Source organism: Nannobrachium achirus, assembly GCF_963921795.1.
Source record: "Nannobrachium achirus genome assembly, chromosome: 17".
NCBI classification, from domain to species: Eukaryota; Metazoa; Chordata; class Actinopteri; order Myctophiformes; family Myctophidae; genus Nannobrachium; species Nannobrachium achirus.
In genome coordinates, this window is record NC_137824.1 from 28,423,376 (window position 1) to 28,445,773 (window position 22,398).

At 40.8% G+C, this 22,398-nt stretch overlaps 1 protein-coding gene across 1 annotated transcript; it reads right to left on the minus strand.

Moving 5' to 3' along the window:
• Positions 1-1,245: 1,245 nt before the first annotated feature.
• Positions 1,246-17,723, minus strand: slc30a9 (solute carrier family 30 member 9). The gene is made up of 17 exons (XM_080746170.1): positions 17,064-17,723; positions 16,412-16,597; positions 14,424-14,471; positions 13,938-14,037; positions 11,593-11,685; positions 11,389-11,471; positions 11,137-11,195; positions 9,406-9,470; positions 8,324-8,482; positions 8,020-8,155; positions 7,510-7,549; positions 7,339-7,410; positions 6,950-7,057; positions 5,745-5,910; positions 5,002-5,131; positions 4,552-4,665; positions 1,246-3,346 (listed from the first exon to the last, which is right to left on the minus strand). The coding sequence occupies exons 1-17, from the start codon at positions 17,173-17,175 to the stop codon at positions 3,302-3,304; spliced, it is 1,716 nt and encodes a 571-aa protein (XP_080602296.1). The 5' UTR covers positions 17,176-17,723; the 3' UTR covers positions 1,246-3,301.
• Positions 17,724-22,398: the final 4,675 nt, after the last annotated feature.

Consider the following 22,398-nt stretch of genomic DNA (forward strand, 5'->3'; position numbering starts at 1 on the left):
CCCGCCCCCCGGTCTTCTCGCGCTCCCCGTTTTAAGACTTGTTACTTGACATCCTCACTGAAAAAAATAACCATGTCAAACCAGCCTAGGTAAATGATACAGTTTGAATCAGAATATTATAGCCTATATTTCGTAATATGTAAACGGTTGGCTACTGGCTAGGCCTATATGAATCTCTGTTCGGAATGAGTTCATTCTGAATGAATAAATATTGTCTATGTAGCCTATTGATTGATGAATTTATTAGAAGTTTGCATAGGATTTCCATTGTTGTTGTAACCGGACATAAAACTAAAAGCAAATAATTTGGACCTGTCTGGCCAACAGTTGGCCTTTAAGCTCTTGACAAACAGCAGGGATTCTTCAACATTTATGGTTAGTCACAAAACTTTTATTTTTTAAATTAGTGGACCGGAAGTCAAATGCTTACCTCCATCTCTCATGGCGTGGGTTTGGTTTGACAGCGCTTAGAAAATGACTGTTTTTATTGACGTCAGCGTAGGCTACATCTACCCCTCTCATCCCTGCAACTGTCTGCAACAGCTATTTTGGACTCGACATCTCGGTCAACCCCCGGAGCATCACAAATGAACAGGCCTGCTACCTGCCCAAACTTTAGTTTATTCCTCATTCAGATAATGTTATTAAGGACCATTTTGTTGGCTACCAATGGGTTTCATATTCATTTTTTAGAATATGACACGTCCAAAAAATGTCAAAACAAATTGAAAGCACTTGGCAGAAATAATGTATGCTTTATGCAATCAAGAAAACACTTGACATTAATTTTTGCCAAATGGCACGTCAGTAGATGCATGGGTGTTTGAGATGCACTCAGCACCAATCCAATATCAGATTAATCATGTAAAACCGTTAAGAGATGCATGAACATGCATAAAATAGCTGAATGAGGTTAAATGCGAAAGAGGGTGACAAAATACATTACTCATAAATTATGAAACATCCTGGTCGGTCCAAGTGCAGAAGGCTAAGCCTGACCTTAAATGTCGTTACATTTAGACTACTAAACCTAATTCTTAAAAAGGGAAGACATATTTCTCTTTGCTTCTGCAGTCCTAGTATTAACAATCAGTTGTCTGCTAAAAACAGACCAGTGTACCAATAGCTCACCTGAAAAACAAACAAAAATGACACAAGGTAACATTTACTTCTCTTTATAAACATTTCTGCAGCGCAAATGTACTCAGTCACACAAGACAAGACAATATAATTTAATAAATTAATTTCAATTTATTTTAAGTCCTTCAGCAGTAGTTTCACTGTCCTAACCAAAGGGAAATATAACATCCATTAACAGCTTTAAAAATATATATATATAAATTCACACCTGCTGAAACACCACAGATCACTTAGCTATTCATTCTTGGGCTAAGCTTGCAGGTATGCCCCCTATTTCAACCTCCATAGGCCCGCCTGTAACTCCATCACAGACATCAAGTGCAGAATAAAAGTAAAAGCAGGCAGTCAGGGTATGAGATGCAGATTTGAGCAGAAACATTGAGCAACGGCGATAACTCATTTGGATAAACTAGTGTGTACTACCAGAACAGTTGCCTAATATTTAATGCATGGAGAAAGATCAGCAGTGTTGATGAGGAACATGCCACCATGTTGGCTAACGAACAGCAAAGTGTAGTGTTAACAGAAACATGATGGTGTGTCCATTCTAATCACCAACCTGATCACTGCGTATCAGTCTCTATACATAATACAATGGCCCTCTATTGTCACAAAGTTGCTATTTCCACAAACCACTGAGCGTGAGGAGTATGAGGTTCAAAACGGGTCGGAGACTGGAGACCATACAACTTTAGTTAGTTGCCAAAGATGGTCACTCTATTTGTTTGGTACCATATCTATTTTCTTGCCACCACCATAAGACATAAGAAATTGTTCAGCATGTAGCATTTCAAGAGGTGGTCCACTCCAAAAAAGGCTAGCCCTCGATCACAATTAATTACAATGGAAAAGGGGGCATGTGCTTGTTCTGTGTGGATGTGTCCATAGAGTACTTCATCTTTGGAACAATACAATCGGTCATCTACTGACAAGCTGCCGATGTAGCATCATAAGATTCTCATCCTCAACTTTGGAGAACACCACGACAGTATTGGGAGAGAGGGATAACACAGGCCTACAACTGCACTGCATTGTTTCATGTTTATATCTTCTGTGCTTTAGAGATCGACTGGATAATAGATGCATTATTTATGAACAGTAATGCTGATTAAGTTGGGAACCTTTCTTTCTGACTTGGTTTGAGAATATAATATAACTGAGTTATCGTGTGTGTGTGTGTGTGTGTGTGTGTACATGCGCACAGAGAAAGAGCATATTTTCATACTTTACTACTTATACTATATTAAGTGCTGTTTCAAGATTGGTCAGCTCACTCAATTCAGTCAAAGACAGCAAATGAAAGGACCCTTTAGAAGTTTTTGAATGAGAACATTGCATATCGTTGCTCTAACTGTAAAGGGCCATCCTCACCAAACTCTATAACTACAGCATATTGTTCATCATTGTCGTCGTTATAGTTGTGGTGTACTTTGCCATCCACTTGAGATGGAATAGCTTTAGTGTTAGGTGTGGATGGCCGTAAAATCTATTATTAATAAATAAATCATACCTTCACTTATTGTTTTGTCTAAATTGCTGTAAGTACTCTGTAAGCAGCTTTGTGGTCATTTCCTTTGCACTACTGGAAAACACTACCAAGCAAATTCACTAACAGATACTGGTCCTTTTTTGAGTATGAACATGTCATGACTCCAAACAAATCCAATCCCATTCATGTGGGAATGTGGACACGAACCAACAACTATGAAAATCTAACTGTGTAACATGCTTACACAGACAAATCATTCATGTTAATTTTATTTTGAGTGTAAAAATGGGCCTACGCCTACGGTATAAGGGACCTTTTTTACACTCAAGAAATAAATGAACAAGATTATGCTGCGTATGAACTCAAACAGAGACCAAAAAGTCTCATGAAATTCGAGGAAACCATAAGGGTGATAATCCTCAAGACCTTTTATGAAAACCATGAACCCCTCATAACAGCAAAATGTAATCAACACAATGGACGCATAGTTACTGTAACAAGACTGTCCTTGTGGGTTGATGTAGAGGTGTGTGTGTGTGTGTGTGTGTGTGTGTGTGTGTGTGTGTGTGTGTACATGCAGACAGCTTGGTGCAGAGGCTGGGCTAGGTCACCCTTTCCTCTCCTTTCTTCTGGCTGTGTTGGGGCGTTCCCTCACTAGAGACCCAGAAGGTACTATAGAATCTCCAGGTCTACGTGACGTACCTCAGGGTTTCGTAGCTGTAAATGAGGCAAAAAAAAGAAAGAAAGAAGTCATTTGCTTTGTAGGGAAGATGGATGAAATGCAGGATTTGTGTTTGTTTTAACTGGACCTGGGCCAGGCCTAGAATAGTAAATGTCATTGAGTGACTGAATGAATCATTACTCATTGTTTGAAATGCATGCGAACAGTTACTCCAATATAACAAAGGTCATTGAGGAAAAGTATACCGTCTTAGGGTGGCTTCACATCTCAATGTTTTAGTGCGGTTATAAGGAACCCTAGAGCGTATTGTCGGAAAGCGTGTATGCTTGTGCAGGAGTGTACGCTCAGTCTGGTGCAGACCACACAAATGAACCCTGGTTTGTCAAAAAACGCGGGACTCGGTTCGCTTCCAAGTGCACCAGAGTTCGGTTCACTGTAGTTAGCCTATCCACAGACAAAACTATTCTGCAACTTAAAGCAATATAGTTTTCTCAAGTTTGAAGTTTAGTTCTTGCAGGCTGAAATGTCCACATATTGAGGCAGACAAATACAGCAGTGCATGACATCGCTGTTCTTGTTGGTAGTATGTAAGGTACACATAATCCCTCTCTGATGCCCTTGTTTCAGGCATCGCTGACATTGTCCACTCATTACTTGTGTGCTACAGTGCAGTCACTGTGCTGCAGTGTGTTTAACTGGCAAAGAGATGTTGTGGGCACACTGTGCAGTCATGTGACTGCCTGGCTGCGATTCATTGTTGAAACCGAGTCATTTGACACTTAAGTGGCTGTCTCTCTGACAGAAACAAATAACCAGCTGAATAAAAAATAAATAAAAAAGAGCAGAATGTAGTCAAATGCAATCTGGGAACACATCAGCAAATAAAGGAAAAACAGCACCCTCTGCTGGAGCTCTGAATCTGTCTTGAGAGATTAAGTCCAACAAAAAGTCTGTGTTCCCGAGGCCAAGTCCAATGTAACAAAATAAAAGTAGTGTTTCGTCTTCACAAATATAATCAAGTCAAAATTATGTTGCATTAAACCTATTCTTACAAGAACAATTTATCTATAAAGTTACTTAAGAAAATGTAACAAAGCAAAGTTAACGCTTGTTACTACCCACCTCTGGTCTACTGGTACCCTATAAATAATGTAAAGTTTTTGAATGGTATAACATGTGAATATGATTGACAAGAGACCATGTTTCCAGAGGATCAGTGCTCTTCCAGATAGTACTGTACCTTGAGCTCTTTCTCCAGTCGGTCTACCTCTGCACCGAGGGTGTCGATGATATTCTCTCCATGCTTCAACATGAAGTTCTCTAGTTCCTCTGCTGTCTTCACCTGTTGGATGTCCTACAACAGAGAACACAGCATATAATTATTTTAATTATAAAAATTGAATTAAGTGGAAATGTGGGAAAGGCGTAACTTCAATGTGGATCACGGATTTCATGTAGCCAGCCTATGACAAGAGTAGTCCATGACGTAGCTATGACATAGGACCCCAAATTTGGGCAAGGTTTCGGTTCCATTTTGTTTGATTGGCTCCTTCATGTGTGTTTCCGCCTTAAATTCTGCTGCTGAGCCAATGAAATTAAGCTATGGCACCTTTGAAAATCCTGAACCTACAGTTACCCTATAAGTTATTATATGCATACCTGGATGAAAAAAAATAAAAAATCAACTTACATTGAGCATCTGGTCGATGTCTTGCTTCTCCAGGTAAGAACGAGTCACTACTCGCCCGTCAAAGTCAACTTCTGCTTTGAAACGCACTTTACTTAATCCAATATCAGTGGCTTTGACATCATGAATGGCCCTGGTCATAATGAAACAAAAGTCAGTGTGAAGCTATTGTACTCCTATAATGTAGTTTAAGGAGAGTGTCTTGTCAATTAAATATTTCTCTGCTACATTTGTGGTCTTCTTATTTATTGCACAAGAAATAGTTGTGGCAAATATCTTCATACTATCTGCTGCTTGCTACAATATCAACTGATTAATATTTAACTGACTCATCCTATTGCCATTTTTCTCTATAAGCATGCACCTTATGTTATGTATATATTCACTCTACTCATATTAGGAATATTTTGACCCGTTCCTTGTCTTCCTTCTATATATATATCATTTTTGACCCTTCTGAAATTGAAACTGTAAACCTGTGATGTGACAATCTATCAATGTGAAGATGATTCCAGATAAGTTCTTTGACACGTTATACGGTATAAAAGTTAAATTCAAGAAACAAGGCATTTTTGTTAAGGCACCAGGTTGGACGAGGACACTGAGTGGTGATTTCTTATAATTCTTCTGTTGCGTCTCCATCATAGTGAGACACACTGGTCATAACAACAAATGCTGAAACATGTTACAGCAAAGACCACTGAAATGTACACCTATGTACACTGTACATATCTGTTTTTGCTGACCTTACAGCAGGGTCATTCTCTAGGAACTCTGTTAGTTTTTGCACATGCTCCATTTTTATGGAGCGCCCGATCAGCGCCTCTGTGTTGGTGTAGATGAGGAAGGCAGAGACTGCGCCCAACAACGTGCCCACACCCAAGGAACCAAGGCTGTCATAGAACGGGTTGCCTGGATAAATAAGGACAGAAATCAGAATGAAACTTTATTGTCACATCACGTTACAAATAATATGGGTGAAATTCTTAATTGTGAAGGCCCATCAATGCATGGTGACTGGGATAAAACCCATTTTGACCTTTCAAGCCAGGAATGTCTCCATGTCATTTTAGTTTCAAATAAAGTATTCAATCAATCACATTATGTATGTGATAGTGAATAATAGCATTAATTTTAATTGTTGCGTGAATGCGTTTTTAGAATCGGTCTTAGGTATAAATAGGTTTATACACAAAATGATTAATATTAACTCATTTACTGTCATTTAAAACATCGCTGAACTCATAAACTGCCACGTCGTCCTTACCTTTTAACGTGGGCAAGCGCGCACGATCTGTGCACGGGTCATGTACCAGGCATGTGCAGACCCGATCACAGCTTCCAAATAAAAAAATCCAATTGAAAAAAGACCTTTCCGTCGCTGAGCTTGATTGATTGATTGAAGACTTTATTAGAAGTTTGCATAGGAAAAGGTACAGTTTCATGACGGTACAGTTCACTGGTACAAGGTCTACTAAAAGGCGATCCTAGAAAAGACTAAGCTTATATCCACAGGAAACCATTAAAGTATCTCATATAACATTGAATGACAGACAAATAGAACACGTTACAAGAAACCTTTAATTGTTTCCTAACGATTAAAGCATATTAAATCTTCGGATTCCTCGGGCGCAGCAGGGCCGTACAGCGGCGTTTTTTCGATTTCATCAGGGATGGCATTAAATGAGTTAGAGGATTAATACTGGGTCAATAAACCAATCCCACAAAAACGTCATCCAGGTCCTCATATTCCAAAGCCTTTCTAAAGCATAAGGACCGAAAGCTAATGCTTAGAATTAGGTTCCGGTCCTTAAAAAGTGTTTCTCCAACAAGCACAACAAGACCAAGTCCAGTGACCTCTGCAGTCAGAAAAGATGTCTTGGTGTAAGAACAGTTGCAGTCTCAGAACGTTGTGACAGGTCTATATTATCATTACTAACTATTGGTGTACCTGTGAGTGAGGTGAGCCCCATGCAGCTGGCGGCCATGATGACGCCCAGTACAGCAGCAGCATCCTCGAGCAGCACCACATTAGTGCTAGGGTCTCGACTCTGCATCACTGACAGCACATGGACGAGAGTAACAGGAAATCAATACTTGCATACCATTACTGTGTTTTTACAAATTTGTATTTGCTTAATAATTGTTATAATATGTATATTTTGTATTATATTATATTGACCTCAACTAGTATACTATCCTCCCTCTTTTGTAATTATTTCTAATATTACAAATATTTTTTTCCATATGTGAATATGTTTCCCAATTCCTTAGCTGTGCTCTTTGTCTCTAAGTGATATCACTTTGCAAAGAAATGAAATAAATTATGAAAAAACAAACCATATTCATAAAAGGACACATCATGTTTAATGGCACTCTTCTTTATCTCATTGATGGCAACTAGCAGTGTTGCTGAAAGAGAGACAATAGCATCATGGTTAATAAAATATCCACTGAGCCTGCTTCGTGTCAAGTGCGTGTCTGATTGGGACTTCATTTCTGGTAACATACCTCCTTCCGAGACCAGAGAGCCAGCCAGAATACAGTATGCCTAAAAGAGTAACAACAACAGTTACAACAACTAGAGTGGTATTTTGAATGGTCAAGTCCATTTGTTGCTACTGATTCAGTTATTCATGTCATGAAGACTTGTTGAGCAGGTTATTTTAAGCTAGAAAGGTCTGCATGTAGATCAGTATTTTCCAAACATTATAGTCGCCTTGCGAACCCATTTCTGTGAGTCATGACAAAAAAAATATTAATAATAATAATAAAGAAATAATAAAAATAACCCCAAAATAAAATCAATATGGTTTCGTAACACATAATGCGACACATTGTGAGCTTTTCACTTTTCACAACCTTTTCAGCTTAGATAAATAATTCACAATGTATTTTTTTATGTTTAGGTCTTGGGGAGGAACTGCTTTTCTCTTTTGGGTCAGAAAAAGTTTGGAACCCCTATGTATACAGTACATTAATGTGGGACCTTGTGGGTGTAGAATTAAATCTGGCCCTCACCCATAACAGAGACTCAATGGGCTGTGGGTGCAGCAGTCCCATGATGCCATGGTACCACGACAGACCAGATCCCATCATGAAGATACCCACTCCACTGATGAGGGAGGCAATGTAACGCATGTTCGAGAAGCCATAGCTGAAAAGTCACAAAGAACAAATAGTCAGTCATGTTATGAAATATTTTTTTTATGAGCTTAATTTCAAGCAAACCCATACTTCTCCAACATTACTACTACTACTCTTATGCTAATATTATCATTAATATTACTAGTATAAGGCAGTATTAGTATAATCTAGCACTTACGGGTGTTCAGTATCAGGGTTGCGGATAGACTGGCTGATTCCCACTGCAAGCAGTGCCTGGTTGCAGGTATCGGCCAGGGAGTGGACAGCCTCAGAGAACATGCTAGCTGACCCAGTGTACACCCAAGCCAGAAGCTTGAAAAGGAAGTTCAGCCCATTTCTGAGGACAAAGACATGAAAGCATCAAGTATTCAGCAGACAATGTGGGAACATATTTTGTAATTTACTTGCGCCAGCAGAGCACGCAAGTACTGCGTTCGGCTGTGTATGTATGTCGTGTCCTTCAGTGTTTAAGCCCGTAGCCCAATCAAGGACCAGCATTTCTGGCAATGTCATCGTTAACAGCCAATGAGAGACCAGCATTCCTGGTGATGCCAGTGGTGAGCGCAACTCATGGCGCACACTGCTGGTGCAGGCCAATGTGATGTGAAATGAGTTATTTCATGTCATCAGGCGTATTGTTAGGCATCATCAGGCATACCGACCCAAATGACACGTTTCACATCACAGGTGGACATACACTTCCACATTTTGCAGGAGTAATACATAAAGTATAACATACAGGGTATGTTTCCCCACACTAGAACACTCACATCAGAACAATTGGAATGATGTTCAAAATCACCTAAATGTTCCCTTTAAGAGCTGATTGAGTCCCATGTGTCTTGAGTGACTGAGGTGGCGAGTGTGCACGCAGACTATGATGTGTCCCAAGCTGTTCTGCATGTGATTGCACATGCCTGTTAACTGAATCATGCTAATCAAATTGATCTGTACAGTACTCCATTGTGAGCTAGTCCCGTTGTGTCTGACCTTAAAATGAAACTGGAAAAACTGTCTTTCTTCTGTCTTTCTTCTGCATTATGGTTTATTTTATGATCACTTTGATATACAGTGTTGCTGTTCTTAAAATGGCCAAACAAATCCTCATCAGCTGAAAGCAAAGCTGCTGCGATATCCCAAAAGGCGAGAATGTGGCAGTGGTTCTAGTTGAGATTTCTTTCTCAGTTCATTGTCTGCTGTAAAAGTTATATAAAATGATGAGGTTTTTTGTGTCATTACAACAAAGATTCCCATACTTACATACAAATAGCTACCATCACCACTTTCCCAGGCCCTTGCAGAAATATTGCCCTCTTCGATCGAGGCTGTATGAAAAAAAAAAGACATGTAGTTAGTATTCAATAATAAACTAGTAAGACCCTAAAGGGCGAGGTCGCGCCATGTCTTGGCCATCTGGCCAGTGATGTATATCGGACCAGTTACCCATATATGGAGACCCCTGGTACCCACATATGGAGATCCATGTACTGTATATGGAGATATGCTGTGAGAGTTCAAACAAACAAAGTCCTATGACGTCTATGACATCTGACATCATACATACAATCCCTTTTATGCCGATACATGGAGATATACAGCTGCTATAATTATACTGTCTCTAACTTGGGGATGGTTACTTTCATTACACACACTTGCTTCTTTAGCAAATTACATTTTAGAATAAATACAAATAATCCTATGATGAACCCACCAAACCGACGATTAGAAATCTTTGCAGCAATAGCCCAAGTTCTAACATTGCCTGTACAGTGCCATTGGCCTTTCTCATTTTACAGAAAAAGCATCCTCTTTTGAAACATATATTGTGAGGATTTTCTGGCAGAAATATTGAGCAGAGTACAGAAATCACCATGCCATGCTGGCAAAGCACAGAGGTGCACTGCATAGAACCATTGAGAGCTCAGCATCATGCAGTGAAGAGGGACAATATGAATGACTTTGTCAGGGAGATGCACTGGTTAAAAAGGGAAGTAATGGGGACAAAGGTCATGTGAGTACCAGTCTGTATGTTGGACACCATGGCAGCCCCATACACTCACTCACTCTCACTCTCACACACACACACACACACACACACACACACACACACACACACACACACACACACACACACACACACACACAGTATATGTACCAGTAAGACTCCCTAATCGGGAGATAAGCGACCGTAGGTCACTTATCTCCACAAATAGGGCAAAAATTTGTTTTGCCAAAATCTTCCTGGTCCATGTTGATGACATGAGTGTAGACATACTGTGTAGTGATTTTCGTGATTTTAGGGCAAATCTGTAGGAGCAGTGTCCAAAAATGTGTTTTTAAAAATCGGCCTGGAGGTGGCGCTATATGGGAGAGATTCATGTTGATGGGATGAGTGTAGACATACTGTGTACCGATTTGCGTGATTTTAGGGAAAAAATTGTAGGAGCAGTGTCCAAAAATGTGTTTTGCAAGAATCGGCCTCATGGTGGCGCTAGAAGAGGGCCATGTGAGAAATGAGGGGTGGGGTCTCCGCGCCGCCAAGGCGGACGAATAGGTACCGGCCCCGGCTGTCCCGGTCGCTCCTAGCCGGAGTTACGGCATTTTATGTGAGCTGCAGTGTAGGGGGTCCTCCACTGGGGGCGCCACCACTTTTGCATCCGTTCTGGAGCACCAGGAGTCGGTGGTCCCCGGGAATTCCCCTTGAGCAGCCCCGTTGGGGTGGTCATTTGGTCAGTTTAGCACATTTGTTCATTTTTTACATCTGGGGGTCCCCCAGGGACCTGGGGGTCCCTGGAGCTCCGGGGGTCCTTGGAGGTTGTAGTTTGGCAGGTAAGGAGTGTGTGTGCAAAATTTGGCATGGATCGGGGCAACGGTTGCGGAGATATGAGAAGGGCAAGAGTGTGACGTGTGACTGACGGACTCACTCACGGACAGCCTGTGGAGGTTTTGGTAGTAAATGCGACCTACGGTCGCAATAAGCAATTCACTCACCTTAGTGTATCCCCAGAAATCTTTGTACTCCTTCAGCAATTGCTGATTTCTGAAAATACCTGGAGGATGATAAAAAGAGACGAGAGTAACGCAATGAGTGAAGACCCGACCTTATTAAAGCTGGCTATTTCCCCTGACAAGACAAATAATTTAATAGATAAAAAAAAAAAAAAATGTACAAAAAAGAAAAGAAAAAAGCATAGCGACTCAAAAATCCTATGTAGAGAAATGTATAGGAGGGGAAACACCTACTTTCTTGATACTCTCTCTCCATCTCTTTCCTGCCTTTTCTCTCCCTGGCGAGAGCTTCAGGACTTCCCCATACATCTAGTGCTCTGAAAGTCAGAAACATTACAATATTTCCTTCACTTGGAATCGAAATTGTTTAAGTAACTGTGTAGTTTGTGTAACAATCATACAATGACGTGCAATGAGGAAAAGAAGCCTTCTACTAACTTGGCCTCCACATCTGACCGTAGGAACACAGTAAAAGCCTCTGTGTCGTCATGGGGACTACGCCGTCTGATCTTCCTCAGCTGTTCCAGGTCACTGTGGTCACAATACATAATTATGCACAATACCAGAGCATAGGGAAGAAGTCGTTAATGGAGTACCAATGTATCTTAAAGCGTAAGGGTTATCTGAAGATCCGAACTGCTGATCCAGTTCTCTTCCTAATATAAATAGCTAAATTAACATGAAGTTGACTTTTCTTTTTTTGCAGTACTGGGTTTTGTGATTGGCAGGATCTGCTTTGTTTGTGCTCATTTGTTTGCTAAAGAGTGAATTTGAGAACAGTTTTACTGTACAATGTCAATGAGGATACTATTTTTGGATTATCAATTCACTATTGCCTGTAGATGTTGAAGGTTAATGCCTTTTATGATTTGAATTTCAATACATTAAGTCATGAAGCATGTTCCCAACCGTTCGCTCAGGTAGGATTAGGTTGTGAATTTTTTTAATTTTCATGATTTTCCCTACATTCCTCACCGATGTAATTTGTGGGAAATAAGCACTATTAACTCTTAACTATCAGGACAAATAGTCTTCTGTGGCCAGACTGTTGCCTCCAATCATTTTCAAATACTTCTGTCATATAGTCTGGAGAACGAAAGCTCTGATCAAGAGTAGTTGATTAAGCGGATGTGAAACCTCCTCCCCACTTCCGTTTCGTCTTTACATTCGCGCAGATTTATCCTAATATAAATGTAAATCATCTGAGCATATATAGCTTGCTGCTTAGCAGAAATATAAATAAAAATATATATTTTTGTGAACAGAAATGCCAGCTTCCGTTTCTCGGATTTCTGGAGTTGTAGTAGGACTCTATATAGCATTCGGAGATTGTGGAATAGTTGGAATCTGGCTACGTGAGACTACAGGACAAGGAGTCAATTTATATTTTTGGATTTTATGTGAAGAATAAACAGTGCAGTTTAAGGCCAGTCCACACCAATGCAACCAGGTCCCAAATGGCACTGGTGTGCAACTGGCCAGTCCAGACCGCTGCAATTTCTTGCAACAGGTTTGTGATTACTTTAATAATATCACAATTACTTTAGTCAAATGTCCCTTTAAGCCATGCATTAAAGTCTGTCACGACAAAGTTAGCCAGTCTCCTGTTAGCTAATCAGTGCAGTGCATTTACTCATTAACTCAATGTAATTTACAACTGCAGTGGATGTTACAGTACATACCAGCAGCTCACATTAGAAGTGAGTAGGTTACTATGAGCAAATCATATGTAAACGTGACTTTGTTCCTGGATGAGCGATAATACTGCAAACCTCAATCAAAATAACACACATATATTAGACAAGCTCGCCCCCATCCCACTTTTCTCTGTAAATATACCTTATGATTCCACTGAGCTATATTCCAATATGTTTTGAATTTGTATTGTATGTATTATAAGTATTACTGATGGATTGAGTACAATGGACCACAATGAAAACAAGCCCCTGGCGCTTTTTGTGTTATCCTTTTAGCATAACCTTTGTCTGTACTATTTCTACAATAATCGTTAATAAAACATGCAATAATGGTTCTAATAGGCATCGGAACTTAAAGAGGGAGGATGTAGCACAATGTGTATTGTTATTATGTATTTGTTACGCGAGGAGTGGATTCGAAGCAGGTTATTGTAATAGGTTCACAAACCTCGCGGCTTGGGAGCTTTTGGCTTGTGGAGACGACGGAGGCAAGCCGTCTCAAGCGGACTTGATCCACGTGAGACACCGCCAAGCGAGCTAAAGCAAGCGAGTCGCCGTGTCGATTGTTGCGAAGTTCGCTCGACTCAGCGCCACCCGAGTTATCGTAAATCTTCACCGACTTTCGGCACCTCCTCGCGGTCTGAAGGGTGCGTAGCCAAAAGCTCCCAAGCCGCGAGGAAGTGGAAAGCTACTAGATGAGTTGCTAGTAGGTAAGATGTCATCCTACACACAATCCAATACTTGCCCAACGCATCAATTTTCAACTGTGTGTCTGTTACTCTGTTACCCTAGTTAAAAGATCAAAACGGTGATTAAAACATTATGTGAAATTAAGCAGGATTGAACTCAGGACCATTTTTTAAATCTTTCCAGTTAGCATTGCACAACAGTTGCTCATTCAAAGCTTCTCGTCTCAAGATACTTGTGCCTAGTTCTACTCTACCCAACTAAATTGGAGAAACAAAAACATCCTATTTTCCCCAGTCCTGTCAGGAATTAAAGATAATGTGTACTCCTACTAAAAAGATGTGAGAAAGAGAAGATAGTAGTGTGGGAATCCTGGGAAAATGGTGAACACAGACTTACCTTGGCTTGAGGCAAAACTCATTCATCGCTCTGACTGCAGTGATGAAGTTATTTTGAGTATATTTGAGACCATACTCCCTCTTCTTCAGGACAGCCCGAACTGAACACAGTAGAAAGAAATAAGACAGGGATATTCTTTTTTTATTTGCTTTCAAGACAGTAAGGTTCTAAAGAATCAGATCGAATCAAATCTGTTCATTAGCCAGGTATATTTATTCACATAATGAGGAATTTGACATTGCTCTTGCACAAAAGAAAAAAAGAAATGTATTAAAATCATATTTGCTCTCTGTAGACAACATTTGATAGAACACTGAATGTATGACAAAAAGCTGTGTTGTCGATACATTCAATCATCACAATATCCTGGACAAATATAGTTAAGTTATGTAATTTGATATCATCACCCGACATATCATTATCAATGCAAGGCAATACAATACATTACAAAACTATGTTTTCTACAGTCAATTATGGCAACATTACCTTTCACTTGAATTGCCTCCACTTTAGTCAATCCCTGAACTGTTGAGCCTGAGAAAGTAAGAAGTAGTGACTGTATCAGTTGTGTTGTATAAATACATTAAACAAAAAATCACTCAAATACATGTAGAGTGGTTTTGAACAGCAGGGCAAAATTCACTTGTAGAAATTGAAAATGCCTGAAATGGAAGGTGAAATGAATGCATTATAGATCTCTGTACTATCTATCTATAAATGCGACAAATCTCTGTGTGTATGTAATCCGCGTATCTCGAGAACCGTTCGTCCCACCGGCTTCAGATTCGGCACGCGCGTTCCCCGCCGCGGCGCGGAGTGCAGTGCCGGGCCTCGGCCCGACTCGGCATGCGGTTTTCCCGAAGCGGCGCGAAACGTTCGGAATCTCCTTACGCGGAGCTGATTGTTGACATCAGGCTGTTCCTGAGGAAATCGGCACAATCGCTGACTCATTGTGACATCACTTCATAAAAGGCTCTGACATCACGTACGCCGCATGAGTCAACAAAAAATCTCTGTGAATGTGTATGTATGTATGTGAATCTCGAGAACCGTTCTTCCCACCGGCACGCGCGTTCTCCAGATATGGGCATAAAATGAATCCCCGAATGGGGAGCTGATGTCTGACATCAGAGTTTTCCGCAACCGGTACTGTGTGTGCAGAGATCTCCATATATGGGCATAAGGGGACAAAGGCAAACAGATGGTCAAAACGGGTCCTATGACAACATGTATATTGGGGTTTGCATTAAAGGGTGGGGACAAAGGCTAACAGATGGTCAAAACGGGTCCTATGACAACAGGTATATTGGGGTTTGCATTAAAGGGTGGGGCATTCATGGGGTCCGCTCCAAAAAAGAAAATAAAAGAGAAAAAGACAAACATAAGACAAGCGACAAAGCGTGGGACTGGGAGGATGACTTGAATGATGCAGATTTAAGCAGGCTGTGTATTCTGCTTAAAGAAGAAACAAACAAAAAGCGACAGAGATCTCATATATGGGCATAAAATGGACGCAGATAAACAGATATCTCCATATACGGGCATAAAGGGACACAGACAGACAGATACAGAGATCTCCATATATGGGCATAAATAAGCAGGCTGTGTATTCTGCTTAAAGAAGAAACAAACAAAAAGCGACAGAGATCTCATATATGGGCATAAAATGGACGCAGATAAACAGATATCTCCATATACGGGCATAAAGGGACACAGACAGACAGATACAGAGATCTCCATATATGGGCATAAAATGGACGCAAATAGACAGATATCTCCATATATGGGCATATGGGCATAAAATGGACCCAGAACTATATCTGCAGTGATCTCCATATATGGACATAAAATGGACGCCGACAGACAGACAGATACAGATATCTCCATATATGGGCATAAATGGACACAGGCAAACAGATGGTCAAAACGGGTCCTATGACAACAGGTATAATGGGGTTTGCATTAAAGGGCGGGGCATTCATTCCCTATTTACATTGTTCCCGAGTTGGCCAGGTCGCCGACTAGACGCTGGGCCGCCCAAAGGGCGGCCCAGCTTCTAGTAATTACAATTACACATTTACAAGCCCTTAAAAAGGTGCACACCATTGGTCTATAAATCAAATTAATGAAAGATGCACACCTTTCTTTACAATACATGTATTGTATTATTCTAAATACACTGACATGTTTAAGCAACACGCCTTCTTCAGGGTGTTGTGCTCTGAGGGATAGCAATGGCATGCAACATTTCATCACCTCTTTAAAGCACAACTTAAACCCCATACTGCTAGCCACTAAACATGGCAATTTCTTAATGTCAGGGGAAAAAGGAGGCCATAAAACGACATCTCCTTTAGATGTCTCTCCTCAATAATGTCATCTAGTATCAGCCAAGTAGCCAACACTACCTTGGACGATTCAGTAACAATCACAATGGCACAAATATGTGATCAGAAAATGCAATACTTTGTTACCTGGTGATTTTGTGGCCCCAGCCAGCACCTTCTCTGCCGTAGGTGGGGGAGCAGAGCCTTGTTTTGGGGGATCATCTTTATTACCACCAGAGGTAGAGTAGAACTGGACCTGACCCAATGCTAGAGAAGCCACTCTGCAGTCTGGAAGGCTGAACCATAAACTATGTATGCCTCCACTGTGCCAACCTAAGTAGAAGAAGAATATGTGCTGTTTTTCCACTGAACATAATAATGACTTGTGTTCGCCCCATCAATTAGCAAGATACTGATATGAATTATTATATTCCAGCTATTGACTGCAGCAGCTATGTTTGTTCACTAATGTGACTCAGCAAGTTAAGCCATTTCCACCCAAGATTTTAAGTTGTGTGTTGTGTACAGGGAGTTCCAGGGGGTCCCCAGACTCCCCAGCTAAATGATAGTTTTGAACCAAGTGGACCCTTACAGGTATGCAACTCAGATATGTTAAATTAACATTGATTTTACAATTATAAATGTGCGTCCCAGAGATAGAAATGCCATTATGGGGGTCCGTAGCCTAAAGCATTTCAAGCTGGGGGTCCCTGAAATAATAAAGTGTCAATTTGTGGTTCTCGACACGAAAAGTTCGAGAACCACTGGTGTACATAACATGTTGACATGGTTTCCTTACCATGGGACGGCAGTGGAACTCTTGGTGGTCTTTGGGAGAAAGGTGCTCTGTGCTGTAGGTAGACCGACCTACAGAAGACATTCCATGGTCTGTGGGCCAGGCAGGGAAACATCCTCACGGTGGCCCCCGGCTTTAGGTACAGTGTTGCTGGGATAACAAGACCTTCCTGTAACGATGTTGCCAGCAGCACATCGGTCAACCTGCCAGGCGAATGGCTACAGTAACTGACCAGTGGCCGCAGCCAAGTTAACAGCAAATCGTTTGCTAAAGCATCGCTTCAATAGAGCTGACCGTGGCGTTAGCGTTATAGCACTATTTAGGAATCCGTTTAAAACTTGGCAAACTGGGTGGTTAATAGTTTGAATGAAATGGCTGTCATTGACAGGAGTAGGTTACTGGCTAATCCATAATGTTGGCAACAGCTAACAGTACCTAGCTATCCACCGTTAGCCAGCGAAGTATGCTAATCTAGTTAGCCACAGTAACCCGGCACCACTAGTTTTAACAGCCGGCGTTCTTTCTTTGCGCTTTCGCAGATGATATTTCAGAAAAGCCTATCTTCTCTATTGTGACATTCGTTCCATATCATCTCAGTCCATTGCCATAATCCCTTTCGTGGCCAGACGGCTTGCAAGTTTCAGAGAATGCCACCACGGGGCGTCACGCCACACAGTGAGTGCTTGTTTAGTAGCTCAACCACAAGCACAACCAAACAAAACACACCAGTGTGAGAACTCTGCTCCGTTCTCGTGAGAACATGGTCACTTCACGTTGGATGGATTCAAAATGCACAACACATAACTAATAATATCAATAATCAGTGGTGAAAAAGTACTCAGATGTTTTACTGTAAATACTAGTCTAGAAAAAAAGTCCAGAATTCTAAATAGCTACTTGTACGAAAGTATTGGCATCAAAATACTTAAAAGTACAAAAGTATAGCCTACATTGTGCAGATCGAAACGGTAACAGGTAATCTCGCCGAAATGAAGGTCGCCGGAAAACGTGGAAGAGTCGCCGAGGAAGGCTCACCAATTTCGGTGGAATTGTCGCCGACAGCTTTTACATGTCGCCGACAGTGTCGCCGACGTTTTTGGAATAGTCGCCTATTTTTATACCATTATAGACAACAAGGTATAAAGGGAGTGAGTGAGTGAGTGAGTGAGTGAGGGGTATTCAAGTGAGTGTAGCCTACTTAGTCGCCTATATTTATACCATTATAGACAACAAGGTATAAAGGAAGGGAGTGAGTGAGTGAGTGAGTGAGTGAGTGAGTGAGGGGTATTCAAGTGAGTGTAGCCTACTTAGCATTTAAAACTCTGATGCCCAGTATTCAAGTGAGTGTTCATATGTCACCCATTCACACGTTACATAAGCTTATAACTGTAGCTGTACCTGTCTTCTGTTAAACATCCTGGCCCCTCAACTGTTGCTTTAAACACATGAGCTAAATTGCGGTTATGTTGGGATAGAGGAAATCAGAGACGCAGCAGCAGCCAGCCAGTGGTGTTGCCAGATTGTCATTTGCGAGAGAAACAAACGTATTGGATCTGCAGATTTAATAGCAGCACGTCTGACTGCACAGATCGCTTCGTTGGGATTAAAACCGCTCGTAGTCCTACCACAGTGGTGCGGTGGTAGGACGTGGCTTTGGAAATAAACGTCATGACACTTTACCTTTTTCTATGCAAACTATAAAGTCTTCAATCAATCCATTTCATCCTCCATGACACAAACGATGCCACTATGTGCTGAGTCGCGGCTCGCAACATGATGCCTGTCAGACAGTAAAATAAAACTGTGTAGATATAGGCCTAGGTCTAGTTTGATATAATTAGGCCTACATTTCTGTTGATGTTTCAACCAAGGGACGAGTTTGTGATTCCCCCATATCCATATAAAACACTCATGATAGCTGATACAACAGCGTCGTGCGTAATGCCATCCAGCCCATTTAATTGCGTTTTGCCATTGCCATATGGACAGAGAGATTTCTCTATACGGGGCCATGTAGAAGTAATCAAAGTCACTAGAGAGAGAGAGAGAGAGAGAGAGAGAGAGAGAGAGAGAGAGAGAGAGAGAGAGAGAGACAATGGGCACACATAAAAAATACTGTGCTTTTAGATCACTAATAGATGACATTAACAAACATACATAATCAATCCACTTAATAAGTCCTAGTTTATTTGAAAATAGCCGATCTACAAGCTGCCAACCAAAGCTCAGAGCTTTGAGAATCAGGAAATGTCAGTTTTGGGACAGGAGTCTGTAGAGCTGGTAGATCAGCCAACGTTTAAATATTTAGATTTAATAGGAACACTAGGCTACTATATTATATAGGCTACAGTCATTGGTCATGGAAGTGGGGCTTTCCAATGAATGAGGTGACGTTTTATTTTTTTAAATCGCTTCATAATTGACGAGCCATGTTCGAATGAAACTGGTGTCTTACTCTTACTTTGCTTCCTAAGCGCATATGGACAAAGCAGCAAAGTGGCATTTGACATCATATTGAAATGTGCACAGTCAAGTATCTGTTTCACCAAACAGAAAGATTAATAGCCCACTTTGAAATTCAAAGTAGGCCTAAATACAAAGTGCATTTTGTATGGACATTCAACAATCATAGGCCTATTAAGAAAACAATCCCAGGCCAGTATGAAATAGTATTAAATGAGAATAGGCGCAGAATTTTTTTCTTTCTTTTTTCTAAGATTCGATTAAATCAATGCATTCTGAGAGAGTCTCAGAATGCATGTCACTGCATGTCACTGGTATCAAATAGAAATAATGTACTAAATGCCACAACTTAGACCTGACATTATAGAGTAGGATATCACATGAATCTTATAGCTTTGCGTCAAGAGTTAGGGATTAGGGGAACGTTTAGAGTTCACATCATCACACTAATTGTAATATTAGGCCTACATCCCAGCCAATTATTGTAGGCTATTACAATAGGCCTATAATAGGCAATTTGTGTCGGAGATAAATCGCTGTCTGATATGACGGTAAAAAACAATTGAAACTCAGCCTGCAGCCCTGCACAGGACCTGCCAAACTAAACGGACGTGGGTACCCTTTTAATTGATTGACTGATCATTTACAGGCTACAGCTGATGGCTTTGATTACTTCTACATGGCCCCGTGTGAGAAATCTCTATGTCCATACGGCAATGGCAAAACGCAATTAAATGGGCTGGATGGCATTACGCACGACGCGTAATGCGTGCCATGTCTCTCCATTAGTGTTCCACACATCATTGTTGCATCAATTGCTATAATATAACATTCCAATTCATAACTAAAATGTATAAGCTAGTCATATCTGTCAAATATTGTTTTAGTTCACTAATAAAAAGCTAGTATGAAAGCAACTTCGTTATAGGTCTATAAGGTTATGCGGACACACCCGTTGTCTTAAAATCTTTTGCAAGAAATATAGCCTAACCCCGACTGCAATAACATTCCATTATGGTCAGTATGCAGGCTGTTGTCTGTCAAATTATCTTTTATTTCAAGACAAAAGCTAGGCTATAGCTAGGCCTATAGTACAATGGGTCCAGTGTGTAGGCTATATGCCTCCTCTGTGCATCAGTTCACCGATCGACCGCTTGATTATGTAGGCCTATTATTATTTTCAGTCAAGCAAACACATCACAAGAAATTCCATAAATAAAAAAATATAATTATGAAGTAGTGAAAATATCCGACCATTTTAATTAAAAAGATCTTCTGTGAAATGTCATTTACTTCTGTTGTATCAGCTATCATGAGTGTTTTGGGGGAATCACAAATAAAATAAACTCGTCCCTTGGTTGAAACATCAACAGAAATGTAGGCCTAATTATATCAAACTATATCCACAAAGTTTTATTTTACTGTCTGACAGCATCATGTTGCGAGCCGCGACTCAGCACATAGTGGCACGTGCACACATTAGACATCAAAGGGGCTTGAGCCCCTGCCCTTTTATCCACTGGTAAAAAGTGCCCTCCGGCCGCACATTGGCACTCGCCATTACTGCTCTCCAGTCTAGACCATGAATGCGTTTTTTTTACTATGGTGAAAGAAATGCAAACGCCCTTTTCCGTGCCATATAGCCTACCTGAATGCAGCTCCTGAACTTGAATGCAAGTATGTTGAAAGAATTGACCTCTTTTAGAAGTGTCAGCCCCTGCCTCTCTAACATTCTCTGCACGTCCCTGGCACACACTGACAGCTGCACGGAGTGCATGCACACTGTTTTCCTCGTGTCGTCTTGGTCGGAGGCGCGAGCATAGGCTCGGTTAAAGTAGTTTGTGTCATGGAGGATGAAATGGATTGATTGAAGACTTTATTAGAAGTTTGCATAGAAAAAGGTAAAGTTTCATGACGTTTATTTCCAAAGCCACGTACCACCGCACCACTATGGTAGGACTACGAGCGGTTTTAATCCCAACGAAGTGATCTGTGCATCCAATACGTTGTAGTCGTTGGTCAGAGACAAAGTTGCCAGCAGCCAGCTTGTACAGTTATAAAGCTTAGACCCTATAGTTTCTCTAAATAGCACAGGTACAAAACATGTAGTAGTATACTACTGTAACGTGTGAATGGGTGACATATGGGTAGGGTAGCCTACACTCGCTCCCTTTGTTGTCTATTTTGGGCATCAGAGTTTTAAATGCTAAGTAGGCTATAATGGTTTATAAATATATACCCCACTCACTCACTCACTCACTCACTCCCTTTATACCTTTGTTGTCTATAATGGTTTATATAGGCGACTATTCCAAACACGTCGGCGACCATTCTCGATGAGATTTCTCACTGCCTGGATGAGTTTTCTATAACGCCAGGCGACTATTCCAAACACGTCGGCGACAATTGTCGGCGACCATTCCGGGCGACCTTCATTTCGGCGACTCTACTGGTATTCGATCGAAACGTCCCATTCCACATGTTCAAAATGCATAATTTATTTTGATTTTTTTTTTTCAAATGGCCGAAATGTATACAGGTACAGTAGGTCTGAAGTGTGTGTTTCGTAATAAACAAAATGTACAAAGTAACTATAGTAGTAACTAAAGCTTTCATATTATAGAGGAGTAAAAGCACAATATTGTCCTCTGAGGTGTGGTGGAGTAGAAGTATTGAACATGGGAAAAAGTACAAATACCTAAAATGTATAGAAAGTACAGTAGGCTACTTGAGTAAATATAACTTTTTTAATTGCAAGGAAGGACGCCCATAACTCAGTGTACAAAAGTAACCAAATGGATCCATTTCATTTGGTTCCATTTGTACACTCAAGAAGAGCTGTATGGTCTATTTGGAACCACCACCTCAATGAACC